The following is a 26,132-nucleotide window of genomic DNA, read 5'->3' on the forward strand; positions in this document are numbered from 1 at the left end:
TGGCACTGTATAAAACAGAGAAAGAAGCTAAGGGGCGAGCATACGTTCCTCCCTCGCTCTCGGCTGCTGTCCTGTGGATGATTCATGAGCAACTGTCTCTAGCAGCTGCCTCTGCGGCCTCCTTGCAGTGATGGACTGTAACTTGGAACTATGCGCGAGAATAAATCCTTTCTCCCCCAAGTTGCCTTGGTTGTTGGTGTATTTCATCACAGTACCAAAGGAGACTTAGGCAGGCTCTCTGGGGCAGAAGTCAGAGAGGACCTACTTTCTCACTTACATAACCGAGACACACGGGTTGGTTGAGGTTAGCAAATGGGGAAAATTGATTGGAAACTTGGTGCCAGTCAGCATGGCACAGTCCATCAGTTGGTTAGAGCTGCACAGCCACTGCCCGAGAGCAATCCCTGCAAAGCAACTGAGCAGAAGAAAGTGTGGCTCAGAAGGGGAGTGCAACCATGAACGTGGCCAAGTTGGATCTCTGAGTGAATGCCAGTTAAAGTCATGTTGGAAATCTAACCATTTTCTACTCGTGCTTCTGTCTCTGATTTCAAGATGTAAATAATAATAATAATAATAATAATAATAATAATAATAATAATAATAAAATCTTCTTTTTCCATTTTGGAAATGCTGTACCAATTTATTTAAAATAAATGTGTCAGACAGCATGAGTATCAGAAAAATTTTGTTTAAATAGAGCACACAGAAGATACTTCTTCAGTACTGTACTTCCACCAAAGCTTCACAGGCTCCTCTCATAGGCAGGCATCCCTGAAGAAGACCACTACCCCAAACAAGTCAGGAAAACAGTCATTTTCCAATTCTGTTTAAGAAAGACTACTACAAGACAGAGCCTTTAAGGCGTGTGGATAAATGTGCTTTATGAGTACAAGAAAACAAAAAAATTAAAAAATTTAAAACACTGTAAAATTATAGAAACATTATGAAAGCCCAAAATAGTTTTTTTTAAGTTTTGAAATATGTACATTGGTCAAGCAGCATTCATCAAGGGCATGTGAGATGTGAGCAGCTAAGGCATCCTTTATCTATTCATGGAGAGAACCTGTCCCCACATTCCTGTGTATAATATGCATCCACATCGTTATTTATCCATGAAGGAACAACTCTGAGGTGATAGCCCTTGTTGTCTTATGACTAAAGAAATAAAAATTTTAGAATGAATATTAAACATACTTTTTTCTGTTGGAGGAGTTAAAGGAGTTGAAGCAGAAGAAAAGCTACGACTGTCAGGAAGCATGTATAGAACGTGGTAGAAAAATCTATTTTATAAAACTTAGGCTTTGACAATTGAAATATGGATGTTGCAGGGAATATAGTTTTTAAAATGAGTCTTTGAACAAAGAAACACGGATACTAACTGTATTCTTTATTTGGAATAATTCCCCAAGGAGAACCCATTCAGTTTCTGGTTCCAATGACCCATTTTCTAAGTGTGGCAGACGGAAATGTGCACTCTCAGTTCCAGTTAATCCTGGGTTCCAGGAGTATAGAAAATGAGAAGCAACATGTAAGAAATTATATTTTAGATGCATAATTCTCACGAGCAGAGAATTTGATGCTAGTTCATGCCTAATGACATTCATGACCAATATTCAAGTAGCACATTAAATTTTTCTAAATGCCTCATTAAGCTTTATGGAGGGGGAATGAATATCAGGAATTTAAATTTTGTAACTATTCTCTTGAAAGGTAGTTTTTATTTGATCTCTTTAAAAAAACCTACTGTATTACTTTTCCACCAAAATATATGACTTAATTCATTCTGTCCTTTTTGTTTATGATAGGTTAAATATAAAGAAAAATTTGATAATGAAATGAAGGAAAAAAGCCACTGTTACAACCCTCTGGAAAGTGCTTCTTTTAGGCAACAGCAGCTCGCTACTGTCCTGGCAAGTGATGTAAGTTGTAATCTACAGAAATTGCTCTCAGTATCTGTTGAGTCTTGTTTTCCTAGAACTAACTGTGTTGTAATTACTGATATTTAATCAAGATCATGTAATTTCCAAGCAATTTGTAGTTGAAAACACTGAAGCATATTTTCCTGAAGCTTTTTCCCCCAGAAAAGTATATTATTATAATTTGCTATTAATGGTTACTGATTACTAATTAGTTAATAAGTAGGAACAGTGGTACGGATAAAATTATTATGTCTGATCAAGAGTAGAAATAGATTATAGAGTTTTGCAGGAAAGAGATGTGTGTTACAAATTAGTAGGTAGGACAACAATTAAGTCATAATTATAGCCACAAAATTGGGTTCATTATAAAATACTACCTGATACATGGAGGTTTATCCAAAAGAAATTGTCATGAATTGTGCTGCTAAAGGTTTAAAGTTTCATTCAGTTTTATTATGTAAAGTGCTTTCTTGGTAGATTTATTTTCGTGTTCTTAAAATTAAGAAGGATTTATTTGATAAGAAATGATAATTGAAATTTTTACTAGAAGACAATATTGCATAAAAGCAGAAACAGTAACAAACAGATCACTTTGCTATCTGTCAAAATGTGTGCAGACCCTTTCCACTCATGAAAACTGAATGTCATGGAAACTTGCTCTGCTGAGTCAGCAGCTGGGTTCCACTCTTTTTTACTTTTCTTTCATTAACCTTTACAAAGTATTTATGGTTGATAACCAGTCTTGGTTTGTCTCTGAAGTCCCAGTGGGTATTTTTGTCTTTCAGAACCTCCAGGGATGTCAGTCTTTCTTTTCCAGACTGATAAAATTTGAATGAGTGCAGAGACATAAATGGGGTAGAGATGAGTTAATCGTAAAGGAAACTAGAGCAGAGCCTCGAATGCTCCAGACTGAGGGTCAGATTGCCTGGATGTAATCGTATCTAGCCACTTAGAATCCTATTATGCCTTCAATCTTTCTGAGCCTCAGTTTCCTAATCTGTCAAATGGGAATAAAATACTCAACAATTAGGGTGTTTATTAAAGATTGCTTCACATATATAAAGTATTTTTAAAAGAGTTGGACATACAGTTCATGTTTAATATGCTTGATACTAATATTTGATTCTTATTACTAGTATTCGTTCCCAAAGCAGTTGGTTTAAAACGAAGAAAATAGACTTACGTGACTACAGAATGCAAAGCTGCAAAAGCTTAAAATTACAGTAAGGTAAAACTGAAATAATTCTGTAGCAGCATGGAAAGAATACAGCAATGAGTCTCCTTATTTTCTAAAAGTAGAGTTTCTACTATAATTACATAGGTGTGTTAACACCGCCGTTTTGGAATACAAAAACAGTAAAAGAAATTTAAATGTTTTCAAGTCCATAAATAGTCATTTTACTCATTCTGTAGTGAATCAGCACCATCTAGTGGCTACTTGTAAATCCTCCTGTCACTTCTAGAAAAAATAAAAGGCAACAATGCCAACACAAGCCTGTTTTCTTCTGCTAGATGGTATTTTGTTCCTTGTTATTTTTGTAGGTAAAGTACAAGAAAGACGTTCAGACCATGCACAAGCCAGTTTCAGATCTCCCAAATTTGTTGTTTTTAGACCATGCTCTGAAAGCCAGCAAAATGCTCAGTGGAGTAAGTGGGCTGTCTGGTGGCCATTGTAGTGTAGATGTGTGCGGTTCTTGAATGCCAGAGTTCCTGTTTGCTCCCTGGGCTTATCTGCTTTGTTAGATGTGCCTGGTGCCTCTCCTCTCCAACAACTAACTTGCTGAAAAGTAGTCACCTGCTTGTGCAAATCCCCCGGTTATTGTCTCTTTAAAAGAGTTCTTTTGTCTTTTCACCCAATGACAGCTTCATACACATATGAAGTGCATTTTAGTTCTTCCCCTCCATATTGCCCTGTCTTGTCCCCTGTCCATTTCAGTTCAGCCCCTTCTTCTGACATGTACCTTTCCTACTGTCATGTCTCTTTGTTTGACCCCCTGAGTTTAAGGAGGGCTGCCTGAAAGAGCGTGGGTTGGAGGCAGTTTGCTGGAGCATGGACAATGGCTATTCCACTGAAGAAAGGGATGCTCAAAGTGGTTCTTGCTAGCTCCTTACATCTCATGACAACAAGCACACTTGTTGGTACTGGTAGAAGCAAGTGTCTGTTCTGTCTTCCTTCTTCCCATTTCTTCTCCTACATCAGAATGGAGCCACTTGATGCTCACCCTTTGCTGTCTGGGATCTTTTATGAAAGATATACCAGTGTGTCATATGTGTTATGTCTTCAGCAGCAAGCATTTGTCACGGTTTAAACTGTATTTTCTCTGACAAGAAATCATGACCATGACTGTGCTTATAGTGCATGGCCACTAGTTTAGTCTTGAGTTAGATTCTTTGTCATCTGCAAGTTGACAAGGAGGGCTTTTATGTCCTGATGAAAATATTGGTGTTTACTCTTCATGTGGTCAGTTGTGGGATACTGTCTTTGTGGGACTACAGTCAACACCAGCTGACTCGCCGGGTTTGTACCTGAGAGGGGGAGTCTGGATTGAGAAAGGGTATATAAAGATGTTAAGAAAGAGACAGAGACACAGGATAGAGTCAGAAGGGCAATTCAGTCAACACTGAACATGCCAAGTTTGTTCTTCAACATTCTTAAGTACCCAACCAAAATGGGGGGGGGCATGGCAGAAGACTTCTATTATCATGTATAAGGAGCAAACAGACTTTCTTCCCTTAATCCTCCAGACATTAGGTAGCCACACCTGTTATCCAGGCTTCAGGGTCAAGATGAACACTCCTGGGACCAAGTCTGTTGTTATTTAGATAAGACATCCTATACCAAGGCAGAAACATCCTACAGTAGCCAAGCTTTAGGCCTTTAGGTCTTTTGACTTATTATGGACAGTTTTGAACTCTTTGAGACAAGCTGGAAAGCAGCCATCTTTATGGGCCCCGGCAGTCAGTCCCTTAGAACTCCACTCTTCTGGGATACTGTGTCCACCCTTAGTGCATCTGGATGCTGACTTCACTAGTTCTTGCAAATGATGACCCTTGGTCACTGGTGGCTCCACTCTGTATATATCCAGATACCACATGGTAACGACTGACTCTAACTTGGCCCTATTATTTCCATACCTATTTTAGTACTAAGCACCCATTTACTTAAAAGCACCCTAATGTACAGAATAATCCAGATCAGATGAAGAAATACATGTTGGCTAAGGTACAAGGAAAAGTGAAGGCAGTCTTTTTAGAAGCTGAGCCCACGGTCTTCAGCATAATGTGGCAACAAGACTGGATCTCTAAGTCTGAGTCCTAAAGGATCTCCGGTTCTTAGCACTGGCAAAACACCATTTGTACGTATCTACTCTTTAGCACGTCACCTCCACCAGCCTTCTAGAGATGTACACTGCACGTAAGTGGTTCACACTTGCGGAGATTGGTTTTTAATTTACCTAAAAAGTATTGGTCTTAAGTCAAAAGCAGTATATTACTGTTTCCCATGTTAGACCCATGCTGACAGACTCAGAAGTAACCCTTGGTGTCAGGACACTTAAATTACATTGTCCTGCCTCATCCTTGCTCACCTCTCCACCAATGTACATATCCTAACCACACCCACATTTGTACTCTGGTGTCAAGCTTTTCCCTGGGATTCACGTGTTCCTTTTTCTGTCCTCTGTACCCTCTCACCCTCTGTTTTCTTCAGTTTCCAGGGTTCAACTTTTGTCTTTGTGGCAGTGTTTGCTCTGTACTGTCCCCAACCCACACTCAGGCTAACTCTCCTAGGGACATGGGATTCATGTGTAAATGAGCAATAGTGTGTGACTCTCACAGGCAGGACTTCTTTTCAAAATGCTGATGCTTGTTTTACAATAGAAAAACATAATCAAAATTTAACACGCACAGTTGTTGTCATCTCTCCAACAGAAAGCCTCCAACAAAGGCATGTTACTCATTTTATTCACAGAGCTTAGTTTCCCAGGCTGTCTTAATCTATATCACAACAATGATTACATGGGCCAGAGAGTTTGACTTTCTCCAAATGATTTAAACACTAAAATTGTATTGTCTTCAGCTTGTTATAAGTTAGAATAGCCTTCTTTTAAATATTTTTATAAAGAGAATAGAATTTTTCTTGATGTATAAAGGTGGCTGGATTTATTTAAAACATTGAAGAAATTTTATGTTAACTATTTTGCAAAAGTTCAGTGCTAGTTTGTTATAAATGGCTATTTTATTAAGCATCTCTAAATGTCTTGGTCTATACCAGAATTTTTAAATGTTAATGTGTCATGTGTAGAGCAGAGTGAGTAATTTAAAGCTTGTCAAGAACTATCAATGAAATGTTTGAAGAAACACTTTTCTGTGAAAATGGAGCTTTCAATTTTCTTCTAACTTTATATAAATTAATAAAAATACATACACTGTGTCATTCTACATAACTTCCACTAGGAGGCAACAGAGACTATTCAATACATAAAACAAGCCCTGTATCTGAAAGTTCATTTGCAGAATTAGAGTTTAAAGATTTGGTTTTTAACCCATTTTTAGTATATACCCATTATTCTAAGTACAGTTCCCTAGACTTCACTAGTTAGGGACTTTGATTCCAAAACAGAATATGTTCTGTCTTAATACATTAAAATAAAATTATTTACTTTATAAGTAGATATGAAAATTCAGGTTTAGGCTTTTCCCATTTGCTTGAATTAGCTTTTATTTAGTTTTAACTTAAAATTCATAGAGGAACACAAATTCAGTTGTTCTCTCAGCCAAGATGTAATGTGTGAACATTGGCAAGATGTCGCTTTGGTTCTTTCCAAACTTACTTCATTCTGGTTGGAGTTTGGTGACACACCCTAAGGGACAGGTAGCACTGGGAGCCAGGCTCCCTCAGGAGCTTTGTCCCCATGGACCAGCAGCTCTGTGGCAGGTCACCAGCATCTTCCATCTTCTTGTCCTTGACTCTAAACATACTTCCCTCTCACACTCCTGGTCTTGGAGCACCTCCTAAGATCTCTATGGCCACTTCTTTTAACTGCCCTTCAAAAGTTACATATATTTCCCTTCACTCCTCACAGAGTACCATTTTTCCTGGAACCCACGGGCAATTGATTTTTACCTTTGTAGCCCCGCATCTCCGAGACTACTGTTTGCTTGCAGACGTCTTTTCCAAGTAGGACTAATTACTAAGTGTCTGGTCTCTAGTGCTGGGAATCATGAAGCAATCTTGTTTCACTACTGCTGATCTAGAGTAAAATGTCACTTTCACCCTTTCTGGTCTCTTCCAAATTTATATTCTCATGTATGTCTAAATAGTAGAGGACCTACTCCAATTTTTTTCAACTTGAAAAAAATCAACAAATTGTATGTACCTACATTCCTCTGGTCCTCTTCTTGATGCCTCCCATCCTTTCCTTGGAATTCTGAAAATTAGTTCAATTGTTTCTCAGCTTCTCTTTCTCCTCTTCACTTTCAATCTTGCTCATGGCGAAGTCTTTTTCTACAGCCATGGTCCTAGTTTCTAGCTGCCTTTCACTCCATTCTTTCTTTTTATTTCTGTCTCCTTACAGACACAGCTGAAAACCGTATCTGCCCTAGGATAAGAAGCAGTGTGTTTATTTCACCCCACCTTGCCCATTCATGATCCACAGGATCCATCATTAGCTTTTCATTGCTACCCCGTGACTGCCCTCCATATCATGTTTACAATTAATCACTCAATATTTCTTGTGCTCTTCCCATGGCCTCCTGCAGTGAGACCATCTTGCATCTTGCATCTCCCAGTCCCAGAGCCCCCTGCACGTCAGCTGCTATAGACACAAGCTCTATAACAGCACTGCAGCTCCTTCCCACTGTCTTGTATGTTGTTTGCTTTACTTAGAATTGTTGTGAGACAGTCTCACTCTATAGCCCAGGGTTGCCTGGAACTCAGTAGTTCTCCTGTCTCAGTCTCCCAAGAGCTATCTCATACCCCAGTTATATCCCTAAGTCTTAATTGTATTTGTCATTCTCTCTTATTCTAAACTTACTTTCATGTTTGCTTTGTAGTGGGAATATAAAAAGAGTTTTGAAGAAAACAAAGGATTGTATCACTTTGATGCGGAGGCCACTGAACATCTGCACCATAAAGGCAATGCCACCCTCCAGAGTCAGGTGACCTCTTTGACCTCTGCCCACCGCTCGCACCCACATGACCATTGGTTTGCCTGCTGCTCAGTGCTCTTGGAAGAATGGAGCCCAAGAACATTAATTTTGCTCCAGAAAAAAATTCAAGACTCTATTTTTTATCTTTTGGGTTAGGGAGCTGGAACTATGTTTCAACTTAAAGAAGTTTCATAAAAATAAGTTCTTCATATAATTAAAAAGTTTAAATCTAGGAACTAATTAAACTGCGATCAAATCTCATGATGATTTAAAATTTTGCAGGGTGCTGATTTGACATTTTTGAGCTACAAAATTAATTTTCTGGGTATAAGGTTTATTATAATTTCTCCATTTAATTATAAGTGTGATTGAAAAGGGAAAACATTCTTACTAATGTATTTTAAATTAATATTTCTTCTAACTATGAAACCCTATGTATTCTGTTAAAAAGAAAAAACCTTCGAACTTTCTTCTTAGCACATTGTAAGGTCAGTATCTGTTTTTTAATTCTTAGTTTAAGTCTAAATAGTTACTAAAGATGCCACTTCTAGCATCTGTTTAGATAAACATGTAGTCCCTGCAACATGAATTCCATACTGATTTGAAAATAAATTACTCTCCCTATTGGTTTCCCTTCCTGTTGCTGTGATAACATACCCCAACAAAAGCAATTCCAGAGAGAAAGGGTTTATTGAGTTCTCAGGTTAGAGCGTTTCACTGAAGGGGCGCCAAGGTGGTGGGAATTTGGAGCAGCTGGTTACACAGATGCATCCGTAGCAGAGAGCAGTGAATTAATGCACACATTCTTGCACTCGCCTCGTTTTCTCTTTCTCCACACTGTCTAGGGCAAAAATCTAAGGAATGATGCCACCTACTTTTAGGGTGTCTCTTCCCACTTCAGTGAACATAAATGAAACAGTTCCCAGCGGGCATGTCTACAGGCCAACCTGACCTAGGGATTTTCATTGAGATTCTCTCCTGGGGCATGGAGTTCTAGAGTGTCTCCAGTTGACACTTCAACATCCCCTCCCAAAAGCTTTGAAGTAGAGGTTTTGTCTTTAAATATGTTCTCATTCTCTCTCTGCCCCCCATTCCTGCCTTCTTCCTTCTCTCTCCTGCAAGATAGGACTGATTTGGGAATTACTATGTGACTTGACTAACCAACCTCTTACCTCTGCCTTCCCAGTGCTGAGTTTACCGCGCTGTACATCACTATGCCGACCTTAAATTCTTATTTATTTTTGAAATTTCCCCCACAAAACTTTATTCTAATATAGTATGATATATATGCAGCACTCTTGTTTATCAATTAAAATTTTCTTTAATAAAACTACATTACAAGTAGGAATTTCAAATTTTATTTTCCTGGTATTACAAAGTTCTAAGTACCAGAAATTTTCTTTGAGGTTGAGCTCACTGTTATTACCATTATGCAGCTTAAACAATTTCACAATCAATTATGAAGTGTTGGAAGACAATGCTGGCTGATCAAAGGTTGCAGCCTCCCCATGGTTTAACAGCTTATCTCAATAAGCTCGGCAAAATGGAGTTCCTTCCCTCCCTCAGTAGAACTTCCTGCCTCTACCTTTCCTTAACTGGATGTCCTGGGCCTGGAGGTCTGACATTATCTAAAAGCTGTCTCTGAAACCAGAGGCCTGACTCATCTTTAGATTCATCCTTGGCACAGATCCCTGTCCTAGGGGTTCTGATACAGGAGCCTCCTGCCACATACTAAGTCCTGTGATAGGAGTGTGCCACTTAATGCAAATTAGCATTTGTCCTCCGGCTCCTCAATTCTATATATTCCTTATACTCTGGAATAAAATTGAGCTGATTCATCAAAATCTGTGTCCTGGAGGGCTGCCTCTGTTCCTGCTCATGGGCTGCAAAAGCTTTCTGTGGCCCCATCTGTCTTTTATCTCTCTTGACCTGGTGACCAACAGTTGAGGGGGGAAGAGGATCCCTACAATGAAGCCCAAGAATGAATTAAAATACATTTCTGAATGAAGTGAGTCACGATCAAAGCTTTTCTATGAACTCAGTTAAAAATATCGCTAAAATTCAACCATGATGTTGGCTTATGTACAGTTTTAGCACTGTCTGTCTCTCTCTCTCTGTCTTTTTTTCCTCTGTCTCTATGTCTCTGTCTCTCTCTGTCTGTGTCTCTCTCTCTATATCCACCCCTCTCTCTCAGAAATAGAAGACACCAGGTTGGGGAAATTGCTCAGCAAGTAAGAGTCCTTGTTGAACAAGTATCGAGGACCTGAGGCCTTGGATCCCTAGACTCCATGTCAAAGGCTGGGGGTGGCTGCATGCTCCCATAGCTGTAAGATTGTAGGGTGGGGGCAATGGAAATGGAAGGATTGCTGGGGATTTCTGGCTGCCGGCCTGACTCCGCATCCAGATCTGTCTGTCTTAAGGTAGTAAGACAGAGGGTGATAGAGCAGGACACTCAGCATCCTCTTCTGGCCTCTGTGGCACATTAACAGGGACACAAACTTGCACACACATGTGTACACACCAGACATATACACCACAAACATAAACACATATACACAAAGAAAATAGAAAAACAAAACCTGAAATGACAGAAAATATCTTTTCTTTTATATAAATAGAATGGAGATAAAATTAATTTTAATTGAAACAAATAATTCATAAGATGATAGTAATAAATAATGGATAGTGAAATAAAAGGAAATCATGTATATTTTAGTTACTATCTATGGGAAAACTCAGGAGTTCCAGGGAACATTTTCCCTCTTTTGATAGAAAGATAATCATAGCCAGCTTCTAAACTTCTTCCTAATATTCTGATAGACATGGAAACTGTCCCTGAGATCTCACTCACTTTTTCCTCCTTCCTCCATTCTTTTCTGCCCCACATATGTATGGTGTGAGTATAGATACAAATAACCCCATGTATTTAATAAATATCTACATATCCTACCTATTTGACAAATATTTTATTTGTCCTCTACAGCACACTTCATTTACTGTCCTATAACACTAAATACCTAACTCTGGGGAGCCCATTTATCACCCTAAACTTCCAGAATAACAAAACCGGATGATTAATTAGGGGTGCATTTACTATGCTTTGCTCTGTATGTGAGCTTTTGGTTGTTATTATTGTCAGAAATTGAACCTCGCTAAGAATGTACTCTGCCACTGAACTATGTATGCTTCCAGTTTTTCTGTGCTTTTAATATTTTTTTCAATGCAGGTAAAATACAGAGAAGAATATGAGAAAAATAAGGGGAAGTCCATGCTTGAGTTTGTTGAGACTCCATCATATCAGTTTTCAAAGGAAGCTCAGAAGATGCAGAGTGAGGTAGGGGACTGGGCTTGTTGCCAAAAGTTCAACGGATACTTGGGAGTTTTCTCATTGGAAAAGAATCAGTCAGTGATGGCTGGGGTCTAGAGACAAGAGGACTTCACTGTGGGGCAGGCTTGGGGACCTGTGTTCTAGACCCAACATTGCTCTGCAGGGACTGCTCAAGGACTCCTGTTCTAGACCAAGCACAGCTCTGCAAGGCTGGCTCAAGGATTCCTGTTCTAGGCCCAACATGGCTCTCTAGGGCAGGCTCAAGATCCCTTGTTCTAGACTCAGCACAGCTCAGCAGGGCGGATCAAGGACCCCTGTTCTAGACCCAACATTGATTTGCAGGGCAGGCTCAAGGACTTCTGTTCTAGACACAGCACAGCTCTGCAAGGGAGGTTTAAGGGCCTTTGTTCTAGACCCAACACAGCTCGGCAAGAAGACTCAAATACTGCATACTAGACTCAGCACATTTCTGCAGGACTGACCTGTGTTCTAGATCTAGCCTCTCATTGCCAGAAGTCACTGAATTGGTCTGCTCCTTAGTTTTACTGATCAACAACTATAGCTTTTCCATGGGAAAGCACTGACACTTTTTCAGATTGGCTGTGATCAACACTTTCAAATTGTGTCGGTGTAAAACTGAGTATTTAAAGTGAATTGAAAAATGAAGAGCTGGTTGTTTTTATTTCCTTCCCCATACAATGGTAATAGAACCAGCATTTAAAAAATTGAATACTTATTTTGTACCTGCCCCCTTTCTAAGAGCGTCACCTACATCAGCTCATTTAACCCTTAAGGAAATGGCTTAAGGAGACTATGATCTATATCTATAATGCACTGAAATATACTATCTTAAATACATTCACATATCTAGTAAATGTCGCCAGTGTTTTAGGCCACAATCATGGTACTTCCTTCATCAATTTATTTAAGTGACACCCCCTCCCCCAATAAATACTTGAATGTGTTTTGTCTGTTTACTTTCTCCTAAGAGAAGATAACCCTGCCAGAAGCAGCTACTCCTCAGATTACATTTTCTCTGACCAGGTGATCCCTTCATTTTCTTTCCTTTTCCAGGCACAGTTTTGTCTACAGTCAGTATCTACTCTCTGTAGTTACCAATGGGCTATTGAGGGAAAGAAGCAGTGGTCAATAGTGTTACACAGTTGTGTTTTTGTTTGTCGTCTGCATTGTTGAGAAGCTATAATCCATCTTTCTTGGAAAAAAAGCCCCTCAGACAATCTGAGACTGGACACATTTGGTTAACTTCTTCGTAAGTCAAAGAGGAGAGAGGAATTATTTATCCCTTTCTGTCATATCTTCTTAAGTCTTTTGTTGAATTTGGTAAAGGACCATCAGTACCTGTGGTGACTAAGTGAGCTGTCTGTTTTAGGTGACTTGGCAGAGCTGATTAACTTGGTCCAAGTTTAGAAGACAACAAAAACTTACCTTAAAGAGGACAAATTATACTGGAATCTCATTTCTCCATTTAGACAGTAGTATAGAAAGCATTTCTGGATAGCCTTTATATTGCATGATCATCTGTTGTTGCAGCACCGCCTTTTATGTTAGCTAGCATTGAACTTTTAATGGCTCTCCCCATTTTATAGGAAGTACATGGCCACTGTTGCAGGTCCACAGTCCAGGGAGAGATTTAGACTTTCACTGTTCTCTGGAAGTTTAACAGCTTATGAAACTGTTAAGCCCATGTTCATTGAAGAATACAGAGAACAAAGATCTTTTGTTTTTATTTGTTTATTATTACTATTTTTAATGAAAGCAACATCTGGAGGGTGGCTTCCATCTCATCATTACTGAGATCTCACCGTTTCACTCGCAATCTCTCCGTAACTCCCTCACAGCATCTGCATGGCTTCCCCTTAACCTTCCCATGATCTGCCCACAGGTACTCTGTGGTCCCTCTCATCCTCCCTGCTGCCCCTCCTCCATGGACCCGCACAGACACCCCACAGCACTCTGACAGCCTCTTCATGCCTCCTAAGGTGGCCAGCTCCCTGCTACTCTCTCCTGGCATCCTCAGTCAGATACCTTTTATCAAGCTGTTTCTGTGATTATCTTAATTGTTTTGTACCCTGATATTTAACTTTCCTCTCACCAATAAACCTCCACCTACCTCACCATTCATGGCTAATATATTTCGAGGCCTTAGGAACAATAGTCATTTAGAGAGTTGGGATTTTAGTATCTCATGTCTCATGATCGTCCCTCTCAATTTCTTCACCTTATTTGCCCTTTCCCTCCTGCTAGTGAGACAGGTTGTGCCATTAATTATAGCTGCTGCTGATTAGATTCCTTTTTTTATTTCCCTTCAGATTTTCTCAGTCTTGCCTGTTCTCAGCAAGACTTGATGAGAGTCAAGGCTTCCATTAGGGGAATCTCTTTGGGCCAGATTGATATTCTCAAGGCTAGAAAAATAAACTCCCCCAAATTTTAGATAAAGGTGATGTACAGAAGTACCCTTGGATATATATAGAAAGAATAAAACACACCTGAAGAGAACCCCTGCCTTGGAGTTGGCTTTGAGCCATTAAAACTAGCCTGGACTGTATTCCTTGAGGCACCTGGTTGGAAAAGCCTGACTTCAAAGAAAGTCGTTTGTGTCTTTGCTCTAACTTTTTAAAAATCATGCTTGCCTCATTTCATCTGGTGCTAGATATAGGTTGAATCTGTGGTTTTTAGAAGGAATCTCTAAGTAAGTCCTTGGGAAGTTCTTTGTTTTTGTTTTCACAAACGTGTCTATGCATAGAGAGAAACACAGGATTTTGCTTCATTCTGGCTGAGCATTGAGCCACTCCAGGCACAGCCACACTGCAGTGATTTGTCTCTAGAAAAGTGCTTCTTGAAATGAGATAGCTGATATAAATAAGTGCACACACAGACTTCAATTTACTATATAAAGAATCCTTTATAAAGCACATTGGCCTAGAAATGTCAAATGTCAGCTTTTGAGTGTATAGCCATGCTATCCCAATTAGTTCTGCATGAAAAAGAACAATTTCTCATAATTTTTCATTTTTTGGTGTATTTATAGTTCTTTAAGTCAAAATGCTTTAAGTACAGCTTCTTGATCGACTTATTAGACTTTGTGTACTCCAGCCTTTTCTCACAGCCATGTTCCTTATTGGTTGAGTGACTATCTGTAACACAAATGCTAAGTGAGGAGGCAACTTGTTTCTCTTCACCTCCTTTCTGCTTTGGAGAATATGTTTATTTATACAATCACTTTTCTTTGTAATAAATGTGTAGTGAATCTAGAAATAGCTTCTCATTTTGGATGAATAACAATTTCAGGTACAACGTATTTATTTTATCACCTTTATGATATATTTGAATAAAATATTTGGTAAAACCTGGCTCATGTTTACTGAATATTTCAGATGAATAGATACTTCACTACTTGAAGTAAACCATAAAGCATGAGTTATTAGGGTTGGAGTAGTTGGTTAGTGGTTAAGAGTGCTTGTTGCTCTTGTGGAAGACTCAGGGTCAGTATCTGACACCCATATGGCATCTTACAATCAGCTAACTACAGTTCAGTGCTCTCTTCTGGCCTCTGTGGCACACATTGATACTTGCAGCTAAAACACCCATACACATAAAATAAAAATATATAAGTCTTTAAAAATAAAGCTTTGGGTTGTCATTGATTTTCAAGTGTGTAACTCAAATGCTAGAATTTATAGTCACAGCCAAGGATGCCACAGCAGGCCTGAAAGGCAAGGGTTATTATAGATATAGCTCCTCCTCAATAGGATCACTATAGGTATCTTCCATTCATTTCTCAAGTGATGAGTAAGTACTTAATCATGGACTATCCCCAGCTGTTGCTAGGAACTCTTCCTCAAAGAGGATACCATCACATTATAACCAGGTTATCCTCATGGTGTAACATTATCCATATGAGAATTCCATAAAGAAGGATAGTGAGGTCTGGAGCATTTATATTTCTGGAGAGTTTGAATTGGCTTCTATACCACCAGATTTCCTTCCAGGGAATGAGCCAAACTTCCTCTTGAGTGAAGTCATCAGATGATCCAGTCAGAGAGTCCATAGTATTCTTCCTGTAAAATGGAGCTGTTAGTCACATAAGATATTTAGCACCTTCCTCTGAGCATGAGAAGTTGCTTAGTGACTCTGTTCTTTTTGATAATTTAACATTATATTTGGGAGAGTTATGTTGCTGTGAGCCACATGGCAGCAAGTAAAGGAATAAAAATATGGGTTGATTTAAGATGTAGGAGCCAATTAGTTACAAGCTTAAGCTAGCAGCTGAGCATTTATAATTAATATTAAGTCTCTGTGTAGTTATTTGGGAGCTGTCTGGTGGGACAGAGCTGACTGGCAGTCTCAACAGGGACTCTTCACTTACATTGTGTAATTGCCAAAACTGAAATTACTGTTCTGTTGTTAAGAAGACTGCTTAATTTTGGTGTGTGAGGTTGCTTTTATTTATTTAAAATCTTTTTGTAATAGTTTATTAAAAATAATAAAGGTGGGATGGTAGAATTATATGAGAAAATACTAGTTTTGTTCTGAGAATGAATGCTTGTTCTCATAGTTTTCTTATACTTACTAGATATACCTACATTGAATATGATGTGGTCTTATTTGACAGAAAGTTTACAAAGAAGATTTTGAGAAGGAGATTAAAGGAAGGTCCTCACTGGATTTAGACAAGACTCCTGCATTTCTACATGTGAAGTACATCACCAACCTGATGAGGGAGGTATGACTTTGGATGGTTATATTAGATGTCACAAAAGGGGAAAACCGAGGAAGTGACTCCAGAAACATCTGCTTAGCAATTCTCTACTAATTGCATATTTGAGACCTGAATTCTTTATTCTGGCCTTCACTACTGGAGCTTGTATTTTATTAACATAGAAAAATACAAGTTAATATGTCTATTTATCGTTGAAGGAAGAAGTTATCCAGATTTTCTGGAAAAACTTGAAAATTATTCTGCTTTTGCATTGTGATTCTAGCTCAGGAGCTTTGTGGGTAGTGAGTCTTAGAGTTTCATAGCAGCTAGTTTTTACAAAAAAATAATAAATGAAAACTTGATTCTGTTACTCATATATCCATATGTATAATTATATATAATTTTATACTATATAAACTATATATTTATAGTATATATAATATGATAATATACATGGAATTACACATACACACACATATATGTACATATACATACTTTTTTATTTTGGGAATGGTGAATTATATATAGTATCTCACTACTACTGATTATGCAGTTGAGTTTTCCACTTTTGGGAAAATATCAGGGATAAACACATTTGGAGTGAAAAGGCTAAGCCTTATCCTTAGAAACACACTTTCATTTTCTTTTTTTTTTGTTTTTTTGAGATAGGGTTTCTCTGTGTAACAGCAGCCCTGGCTGTCCTGGAACTAACTTTTTAAATCATGCTGGCTTTGAACACAAGAACTCTGCCTGTCTCAGTCTTACTGAATGCTGGGCTTAAAGGAATGTGCCATTCTTGCCTGGCTGAGAAAACCAATTCTTTGAAAGCTTGATTCTCTTAAATTTAGCTATCATAAAACATATTCTACAATCAGCTTTAATTAAAATTTTAATCTTAATTTTTAATTATGTGTTCATGTGTGGATTTGTGTGCATGAGTGCAGTGTCTGCAGAGGCCAGAAGAGGTCATTGGGTCTTCTAGAACTGAAGGGTGACACACCCAAATTGGGAACCTAAGTCAGGTCCTCTGAAGAACAGTTCATGCTCTTAACTGCTGGGCCATCCCTCCAGCCTTTTGGGTAGCTTCCCTGTAGAATCATGACATTTGATATCAGAAATGAGGTACTCACTTGGGAAAGTCTGAATACATGATTTATTCACAAGTTCTTTCTTTGCTATGTAGGGAAAAATTAGAATTAGCACATGGAACAGAATAACTCAGTGCTATGTTTTGCTTTTATCTTCATAGAACTCTTCTTGAAATCCTAATTGAAATTTGGCTCAAAATTAAGACATTAAGTTTGTTGAATATTAAATGTCATAACTTTAATAAATCAAGACATACTTGTATATCAACACTTTAAAAAAATTAATCCATTTCCTCCAAGTGGCTCAAAGCTAACTTAGAGCTCTTCTAATTCTGTGATATGCTCATTTAATGATATATGCTAATATGATCTAGAATATAATGTAAGAAAAGTGAAATTGCATCTTATTCTAAATTTTTTAATCAAAGAAATGATTCCTTTGAAAGAAATGTCTTAAGCCAGTGGAAGGAATTGAAGCATGATTTCCAGTTGGAGGCATCTCATCACAAACTTTTAAAAAGGAAATGACAGCTGGCCTTTGCCATTTATGTGAATTTCCTAGAATAGCCATAAAACTTCTATAGGAATTCTCTTGTGCTGTTTTTTTTGTCACTTCTTAGTCCTGTAAATTTTCTTTGAAATGGAAAATAAATAAATGGGACTGTCCTGTTACTGTACCACGTCTTAAAACTATCATCCTCGTTGTGTTCCTGAAGTCGGATCTTCCAATCATTTGCTTACAGATGAGGGAGTGAGATTAGTTCCTTCCTTTTAATCTTTTCTTCTTTCTTAATGCGGAAAATAGTACCCTAGATCTTTTGAAGGAAGTATGCAGAACATAATGCTATGAGTTTCTGATAATTAAAACACAGCAAGATTCAGTTGATGACATTTTGGATTTAGGATTCTGAATGTCTGAACTGGGCCAGAAAAGGCCCACAAAACTATTCATTGGATGGGGGCAGTTTGGGGCTATTATAACAAAATGTTTTAGACTGAGTGGTTTCAAATCAGACAGTTTTCCTGCTTCTGAAAACCAAGGCCCAAGTCAAGGTGCTGGTGGATTTGGCTCCAGGTGAGAGCTCTGTTCTTGCTTGCCAATGACTGCTTTCTGACTCTGTCACCACAGCAGAGGAAGAAGCGGCCTCTGGTCTCTTTTTCTGTGGAGTCTGTAGTCTCATCTTGGGACCTACCCTCTAACCTCACCAAACCTAATTACCCCTTAAAGGTGCTAGGGCTTCAACACATGGATTTTAGAAGGGACACAGGTATTTCAATCATGATGGCTAATCTTTTACTTAGTTACATAGAGATGTCTAATAGAAAAAGCCACTTGGTTACTTAATAAAATTATAAATTTCCATATATAAGCCCTTAAATGTAAATGGATACTATTCTGGGTACTTTATGGTTTTATATTGCTATGTAGAGTCTCCAAAGTATCATTTGTTATGAGAAGCTTTTCCTTGCTAGCTGCTTTGGTATATCACCCGCCAGTCGCCTGGGCTCTGCCACATTGTAGTCCCCAAATAACACACAAGACACTGTATTAATTATGAAGCTGTTGGCCTTGCTTGTTTCTTACTGGCTAGCTCTGACTTAAGTATTTACCCCATAATTGTTAATCTATGTATTTCTCTTACCGGAGATGTTCCGGGCTTCCTACCCCATGGCAGTTACATCTCGAACTCTCTTGTGTTTCTCCTTCCCAGAATCCTCCTGGACTCCTAGTCCCACCTATCTAGATTCCTATTGGCCAGCAGTGCTTTATTAACAAATGTACAGGACTTCCCCCATCAATCATTTTATATTTTAAAATGTATGTTTTATGTAAGGCCTTTGGCTACTCCAAAATTTTACCTGATTTTCCTCCATTGCCCTTTGGCATTAATAGGACATTTATTTTATTTCTTTTTGTCAAGATACTAAGTTACTCACAGATCTCCTAAAGGTCACATGATCAAATGAGTAGAAAGGCTGTGACTTTCATCAAGGTCATTTGACTGAGAACTATTTCCAAAATCACAGGCAGGCTAGACAAAGTCCCCTAAAGCTATTGTTTGATCAGAAATCAAGGAAATATACTGATTTATGATGTGGGTGGGGCATGTGACATGACAGGAACACCAGAATTAACTGGGAACCTTATTTCTTATCATTAAAGGGACTTATAATTTTTATTGTCATAAGATGAAACTTGGTTTGATGGAATAAGATATTATTTTATAATGCAAGTAAATAAGGAAATTAGCAATTTGTCAGTAGCAAATAATTTATATACAAGAGTCTGTAAAAGCGTCTGCGTCTACTTAGTATATAGTATCAAAGGCTGGGGTGTAGCTCAGTTGGCAGAGAGCTTGCGTAGCACGCACAAAGCGCTGGATTCTCTCCCAGCACCACATTAAATGGATGTGGTAGTACATACCTATAATCCCAGCACTCAGAAGGTAGGGGGAGAAAGATCAGAACGTCAAGGTCATATTTGTCTATATAGAGATTTCTAGATCAACCTGGACTGTATGAGAAACTAAAAAATGAAAAAAATACATTAAAACAGACATTCAGAATCTATGTCAACAATTATCAAGAAGCTATTTGGTGTTTTTTTTTAACAGACGCGTGAATAAAATACACACTTAAAAATACCCCTGACTACAGCAACGTTTTGTTTTGTAATTTTTCCCCAGCAAATTCTTTTGGAAATTCACATTAAATAGGTATTTTCAAAATCACTCAAATAATAAGAAGCATTTTTGTTCTAAACACTTTCTCCAACACTTAAAGGGAAGATATCCATTTAAAGAAGTTCAATATGATGCCAAAAGATATTGGGAGAAAGGATGAAACCCTGTTAAAAGTGGATGCCACTTAAAGTTTGATAGAGGAGAAAATTAAATGTCAATGGGAAAAGGAAAGAATGGTCAGCATCTAATTTTTTTCCTTCCTAGCAATATTTTCTCCTGTCTGTGGTCTCTAGTAATTGCTGAGATATCTTCAAATGAAATATTCTCTTCTTGTCTTATAGAAGGAATATAAAAAAGATTTGGAAAATGAAATAAAAGGGAAAGGAATGGAACTTAGTTCAGAAGTCCTTGATATTCAGAGAGCAAAGCGAGCGTCTGAAATGTCTAGCGAGGTAAGCGGATATTGTTTTTCTTTTAGCATCTCAGAACGGGAACTTTTTTTTTCAGCTGCTTTCCCTATCGATAAAGCTTCCTCAAAGGTTCTATATGACACAATATTATTATATATAATAAACAGCCGTATCATAGCAAGGCTTTTCCCAGGAAGCAAATTAAAGATAATTCCATCCCAGCAATCTTTCTATATGTACTGGGGGTGGGGTGGGGTGGACAATGGTCATTAGAGAAATCTCTGTCATAGTCAAAATATTCCTGTGGTATTTGACCTGGTTCTTTAAAATCACACAGCGCGGCAGGTGTGGCCTCATGTCCTGGCAGCAGCTCAAACTGAGCGGCTTGTGCTGTTCTGTTCTTTAAGCAATACACGGTCTAATCTTCAGCTGGTTGCTAAATAGTTAAATCTCTGTATGGAGTGAAAGTAGTTGTTTCTCATATCATATGAACTTTATAAGAAGAAATGAGATGTTCAAGCAGTAGTTTCCATGTCCTATTTCTTATATTATCATTCCGTTGCTATCACATAGAGGCTTTCATGTGACTCTTTGTGGTTAAAAAGCTTCACACACACCTAGGAACCTTACTTCAGGCACCTGGCACACATGTGGCCTCTGGCACCTGGTTAGAGACCTGGCCTGTTCTTTGGCCCAACCAATCTGACCTAAGAACCTTGCTACAGGTGTCTGACCATATTGGCCTCCAACACTTGGTAAGAAACCCAGTCTCTCCTGCCTTAAGACTGTCTACTCTGATTCAATTCTCTAATAAAGAGACACAGACTAGCCCATTGGATTACAAAATAGTACCTTCCCTTTTGTTGTCTGTAAGAAATAAACCTCACCTTCTTGACAAGACATTGGATTTAGAGTGAAAGATGGAAAAAATAATCTAAGCAAATGAGACCAGGAAATGAATAGGCATAGGTATTCTGAATGAACAAAAATGATCTTAAACAAAAACTAATCTGGAGACAAAGAAGTCCAGTTCATTCCACTCCACCAAGAAGACATTATGATTCTAACACAAGTACACCAAAGTTGGTTGCACCCAGTTTCATAAATACTCCTAGGCATTAAATCACAAATTAACTCAACAATTTTACATGTAGTGACTTCAATATGTACTTTCACCAATGGACAAAATATAATCAGAGGAATAATGATACTAAATGACATCATAGCCAAATAAACCTGATGGATATTCACAGAACATTCTACCCAAACACTACAGAATACATTTTTTTTGGTCAGTATGCCATAGAAGTTTCTCTAAAACAGATAATATGTTAATACATAAAACAAATCTCAACAAATTTAGGAAAATTGAAGTAACTCCGTGCATTCAATGTGACTACAATTAAGAAAAGCTTGGTTAATAAATAATAAAAATAACAAAACATAAGTAACAAAAGAAACACCAGAAGGTATGCAAACTCATGGAGATCAAACTACTCAATTGTCAAGTGTTTGAACTTTTGAGGAAATTAAGGAAGAAATAGAAAAAGTCTTGGAATTAAATAAAAATGAAAACATAACTTACTAAAATCTCTAGGATAAAATGAAAACAAATATTAAAAGGAAATATATGACTCTGAGTGCTTACATTAAAAATGAGATGAACTTCAAATAGATAATTTAGTAATGTACTCAAGAGGTTTGGGAAAACAAGAACAAACCACCCTCCTTTGGTCATTTAAAATGTTTAGTTGCTTTTTAATCATTGACTACAAGTATATGTTGTCCACAGAGTGAATAAATTGTGTTTAATGTTGCTTTTATAGAAAGAATACAAGAAGGACCTGGAGTCAGAAATTAAAGGGAAGGGAATGCAAATTGACACTGATACCCTTGAAATACAACGTGCCAAAAAAGCTGCCAAGATAGCCAGTGAGGTGAGTGGAGAGGATCACACAGATCCCAAAACTATTTTTGTGCTCAAGAAATCTTATCAGCAACTGGATTGTGCATGGAATCTCTCAAATTTTGTGGGCCGGTCCAATTTAGAATGGAAATAATTTCAAATTATGATTTTTATTTGAAAATTCATAGTTTCCATTTCACTCATAGACTTTAAAAACATCAAAAGAAGCTTGGAAAGAGACATTTTAATAGAATACATACAGATACATGCATGCACAGACACACACACTAACACATGTTATTCTTGTGTCACAGCACATTTCATTAGTCTAGGGTATGATAAATACTTTTGTAGTACATTTTCTGTAGTATAGCTCATATTCTACTTGGTACATTTGTGTTTCCAATGTTTTGAGGAAAACACAGAAAACACATGTTGAGATGTTAATACATGAGTACAATCTTTGTTTCCATGTGACTGTATGTTTAGAAGACATCTGTTGTCACTTTCTATCTGCACTTGAGATTTCTGAAGTCAGCTTTTGGGTTAAGACATGGTATGTTTCAAATGACCATTCAGTGACACTTTCTCTTCATGCAGTACATATGAAGACATGGGTATAACAAAGTTGTAGGGATCAGAGCAAATGCACATTTTCTAGGGATAGACCTGGGATCATGTTTCAAGTTTCCCGAATTTCCCCAGTCATTCTGAGAGTATGGACAAGTCACCGGAGTTTGATAGAATTTAGGACAGTTTTCTAGAAGAAATAGAGAAAGCTGTGATGCATATTAAGGAAAGTGACTTGCTTATCTCAAAGTTTGATGGCAGGGGTTCACTAGGGCTACTCTGGGAGATACTGTGACTCTTACAGTGTAACTGGCCAGTTTTAGAACTTTATTGTAGAGACTTCCAGATCTGTATGTATAATATGTAGACAAGCATGATCTTGTATAAACAGAGACTTAAATAAACCTTAATGCAGTTATACTGCACAATTTCCTTTGTTTTATTTTCATTTACTGTTGCAGATTCTTTTTCATTATTTCATATAGTTAGCCTAACTTGTTAAGAAAAATTATGTGGTAGTTTCCTGCTCCACCCACGGAATTAGGACTAGACCGGCTGCTTGTGCTTGGGGTCTACCTCTGCATCTTCCTTCCCAGTGGCAGAAACCAAGGTACCATAGTCTCCTGCTCCACCCACGGGTCCAGGTAAAACAGGGTCCATTTTCGGACTGCCTGCTTGGACCTGGGCTCTGCCACTGAAGCTTCCATCCCGGTGGTGGTGACAGTAGGAGTCAAGGTACCATAGTTTCCTGCTCCACCCACGGAACTAGGAGTAGACAGGCTGCAGGTGCTTGGGGACTGCCACTGCAGCTTCCATCCCAGAGGCAGGAGCAGACTCACCCCAGCACCCTAGTCTCCTGCTCCACCCATGTGACTAAGACTATCAGGGCCTGTCTCCAGGCCACACTCCTGTGCCTGGGCTATACCATTGGGGCTCCCATCCATCCCAGTGGGATCCAAAGCAACCCAGCATCCTAGTCCATTTTTCCACCCACGAGACCAGGAAGTGGAGAGCTACTACAACAGTGAAGTTGCCTACACCCACCAGAAGGGAACCCTGGTCCCACACCCACCAGGAGAGGAAGAGGCACCCTCTGGAATCCACTGCAAGAACGGATGGGAAGGAGACAATAGAAAAACACAAGGAGCAATAGAAAAACCAATATGACATCGCCAGAGTCTAGAGACCCTACACCCACAAGACTGGAACACCCCAACACAAATGAACCAGAAGAGAATGACATAAAAAACAACTTCATGGAAATGATAGAGGCCCTTAAAGAGGATATGAGAAAATCCCTTAAAGAGATGGAAGAAAAAACAATCCAAAAAATTCAAGAAATAGAGCAAAAGACAAAGCAAAAATTGCAAGAAACAATTCAAACAGTGCAAGAGCTGAATCTGAAATAGAAACAATAAAAACCACAGTCTGAAGGAATGCTGGAAATAGAAAACTGGGAAAATGATCAGGAGCTACAGATGCAAGCATAATCAACAGAATACAAGAGATGGAAGAGAGAATCTCAGGTGTTGAAGATACACTAGGAGAATTAGATTCATAGACCAAAGAAAACTTTAAGTCCAAAAATCCCTAATACAAAATATCCAGGAAATATGGGACACAGTGAAAAGACCAAACCTAAGAATAACAGGTATAGAAGAAGGTGAAGAAACATACCTCAAAGGGCCACAAAACATATTCAACACAATAATACAAGAAAACTTTCCCAACCTAAAGAAAGACATGCCAATGAAAGTGCAAGAAGCTTACAGAACACCAAATAGAGTGGACCCCCCAAAAAACTCTCAACACATAACAATCAAGACCCCAAACATACAGAATAAAAGAAGAATATTAAGAGCAGATAGGGAAAAAGGCTAAGTTACATATAAAGGCAAACCTATCAGAATTACACCTGACTTCTCCATGGAAACTATGAAAGCCAGAAGGTCCTGGACACATATTCTACTAACATTAAGAGACCACGGATGCCAGTCAAGGCAGCTATACCCAGCAAAGCTTTAAATCAATGTAGATGGAGAAAACAAGATATTTCATCATAAAACCAGATTTAAACAATACATATCCACTAACGCAGCCCTACAGAAAATTCTGGAAGGAAAACTCCAACCCAAGGAAGTTAACTACAACCAGAAAAACATAGGCAATAGATAATCCCACTTTACGCACAGGCAAAAGAAAAAGTGGTGGAAATCCACATACAATTCCACCACCACCAACAACCATTATTAATTTCCCTCAATATTAATGGTCTTAACTCACCCACAGGTTAACAGAATGGATTCGAAGATAGAAACCATCCTTCTGCTGCATAATAGAAACACACCTCAGCTTCAAAGACAGCTGTTATTTCAGAGTTGAGGGTTGGGAAAAGACTTTCCAATCAAATGGACCCAAGAAACAAGCAGGGGTAGCAATACTAATATCTAACAAATTAGACTTTAAACTAAAATCAATCAAAAGAGGTGAAGGAGGCCACTTCTTACTCATCACAGGAGAAATCAACCAAGATGAAGTCTCAATTCTGAACATCTATGCCCCAAATACAAGGCCATCCACGTTTGTAAAAGAAACATTACTAAAACTCAAAGCAAATACAAAACCTGATACACTTGTAGTGGGAGACTTTAACACCCCACTCTCACCACTAGACAGGACCACAAGACAGAAACTTAACAAGGATACAGAAGACCTAATAGATGTTATGACCCAATTGGGTTTAACAGACATCTATAGAACACTCCATCCAAACACAAAAGAATATACCTTCTTCTCAGCTCCACATGGAACCTTCTCAAAAATCGACCACATAGGAGGCCAATGCTGGGATTGACATGTAAAACAAGCTATTTAAAATTAAAATAAAAAAATCGACCACATACTTGGCAACATAGCAAACCTCAAGAGGTAAAAAAATCGCAATAACTCCATGTATCTTATCAGACCATCATGCCTTAAAAGTTGGAATTCAACAATAACACAAATCGCAGAAACCCTGCAACCTCATGGAAATTAAATAATACACAATTGCACCAACCCTGGGTCAAGGAAGAAATAAAAAAAAGAAATTAAAGACTTCCTAGAATTCAATGAGAATGAAGACACAACATACCCAAACTTATGGGACACTTTGAAAACAGTGCTAAGAGGAAACTTCATAGCGTTAAGTGCCCATGTGAAGAAACTGGAGAATAGTCACACTAGAGAATTAACAGCACAACTGAAAGCTCTAGAACAAAAGGAAGCAGATGCCAAGAAATAATTAAATTGAGGGCCGAAATCAATAAAGTTGAAACTAGGAAAACCATATAAAGAATCATTGTAACAAAGAGTTGG

The 26,132-nt window shown here is 38.2% G+C and overlaps 1 protein-coding gene across 3 annotated transcripts in view; it reads left to right on the forward strand.

Moving 5' to 3' along the window:
* Nebl (nebulette) overlaps positions 1-26,132 on the forward strand; it is a 356,567-nt gene that overhangs the window by 275,844 nt on the left and 54,591 nt on the right. The window contains exons 13-19 of one of the 3 annotated variants that reach the window (XM_040755446.1): positions 1,806-1,919; positions 3,462-3,566; positions 7,974-8,078; positions 11,296-11,403; positions 16,031-16,141; positions 20,231-20,341; positions 22,126-22,236. The exons of the other annotated variants lie outside the window; for them this stretch is intronic. Coding sequence (XP_040611380.1) covers positions 1,806-1,919; positions 3,462-3,566; positions 7,974-8,078; positions 11,296-11,403; positions 16,031-16,141; positions 20,231-20,341; positions 22,126-22,236 — 765 coding nt within the window. The remainder of the gene's footprint in view (positions 1-1,805; positions 1,920-3,461; positions 3,567-7,973; positions 8,079-11,295; positions 11,404-16,030; positions 16,142-20,230; positions 20,342-22,125; positions 22,237-26,132) is intronic. 3 annotated transcript variants of the gene reach the window in all.

This window comes from Mesocricetus auratus, unplaced genomic scaffold, assembly GCF_017639785.1.
Source record: "Mesocricetus auratus isolate SY011 unplaced genomic scaffold, BCM_Maur_2.0 Super-Scaffold_100013, whole genome shotgun sequence".
Taxonomy (NCBI): domain Eukaryota; kingdom Metazoa; phylum Chordata; class Mammalia; order Rodentia; family Cricetidae; genus Mesocricetus; species Mesocricetus auratus.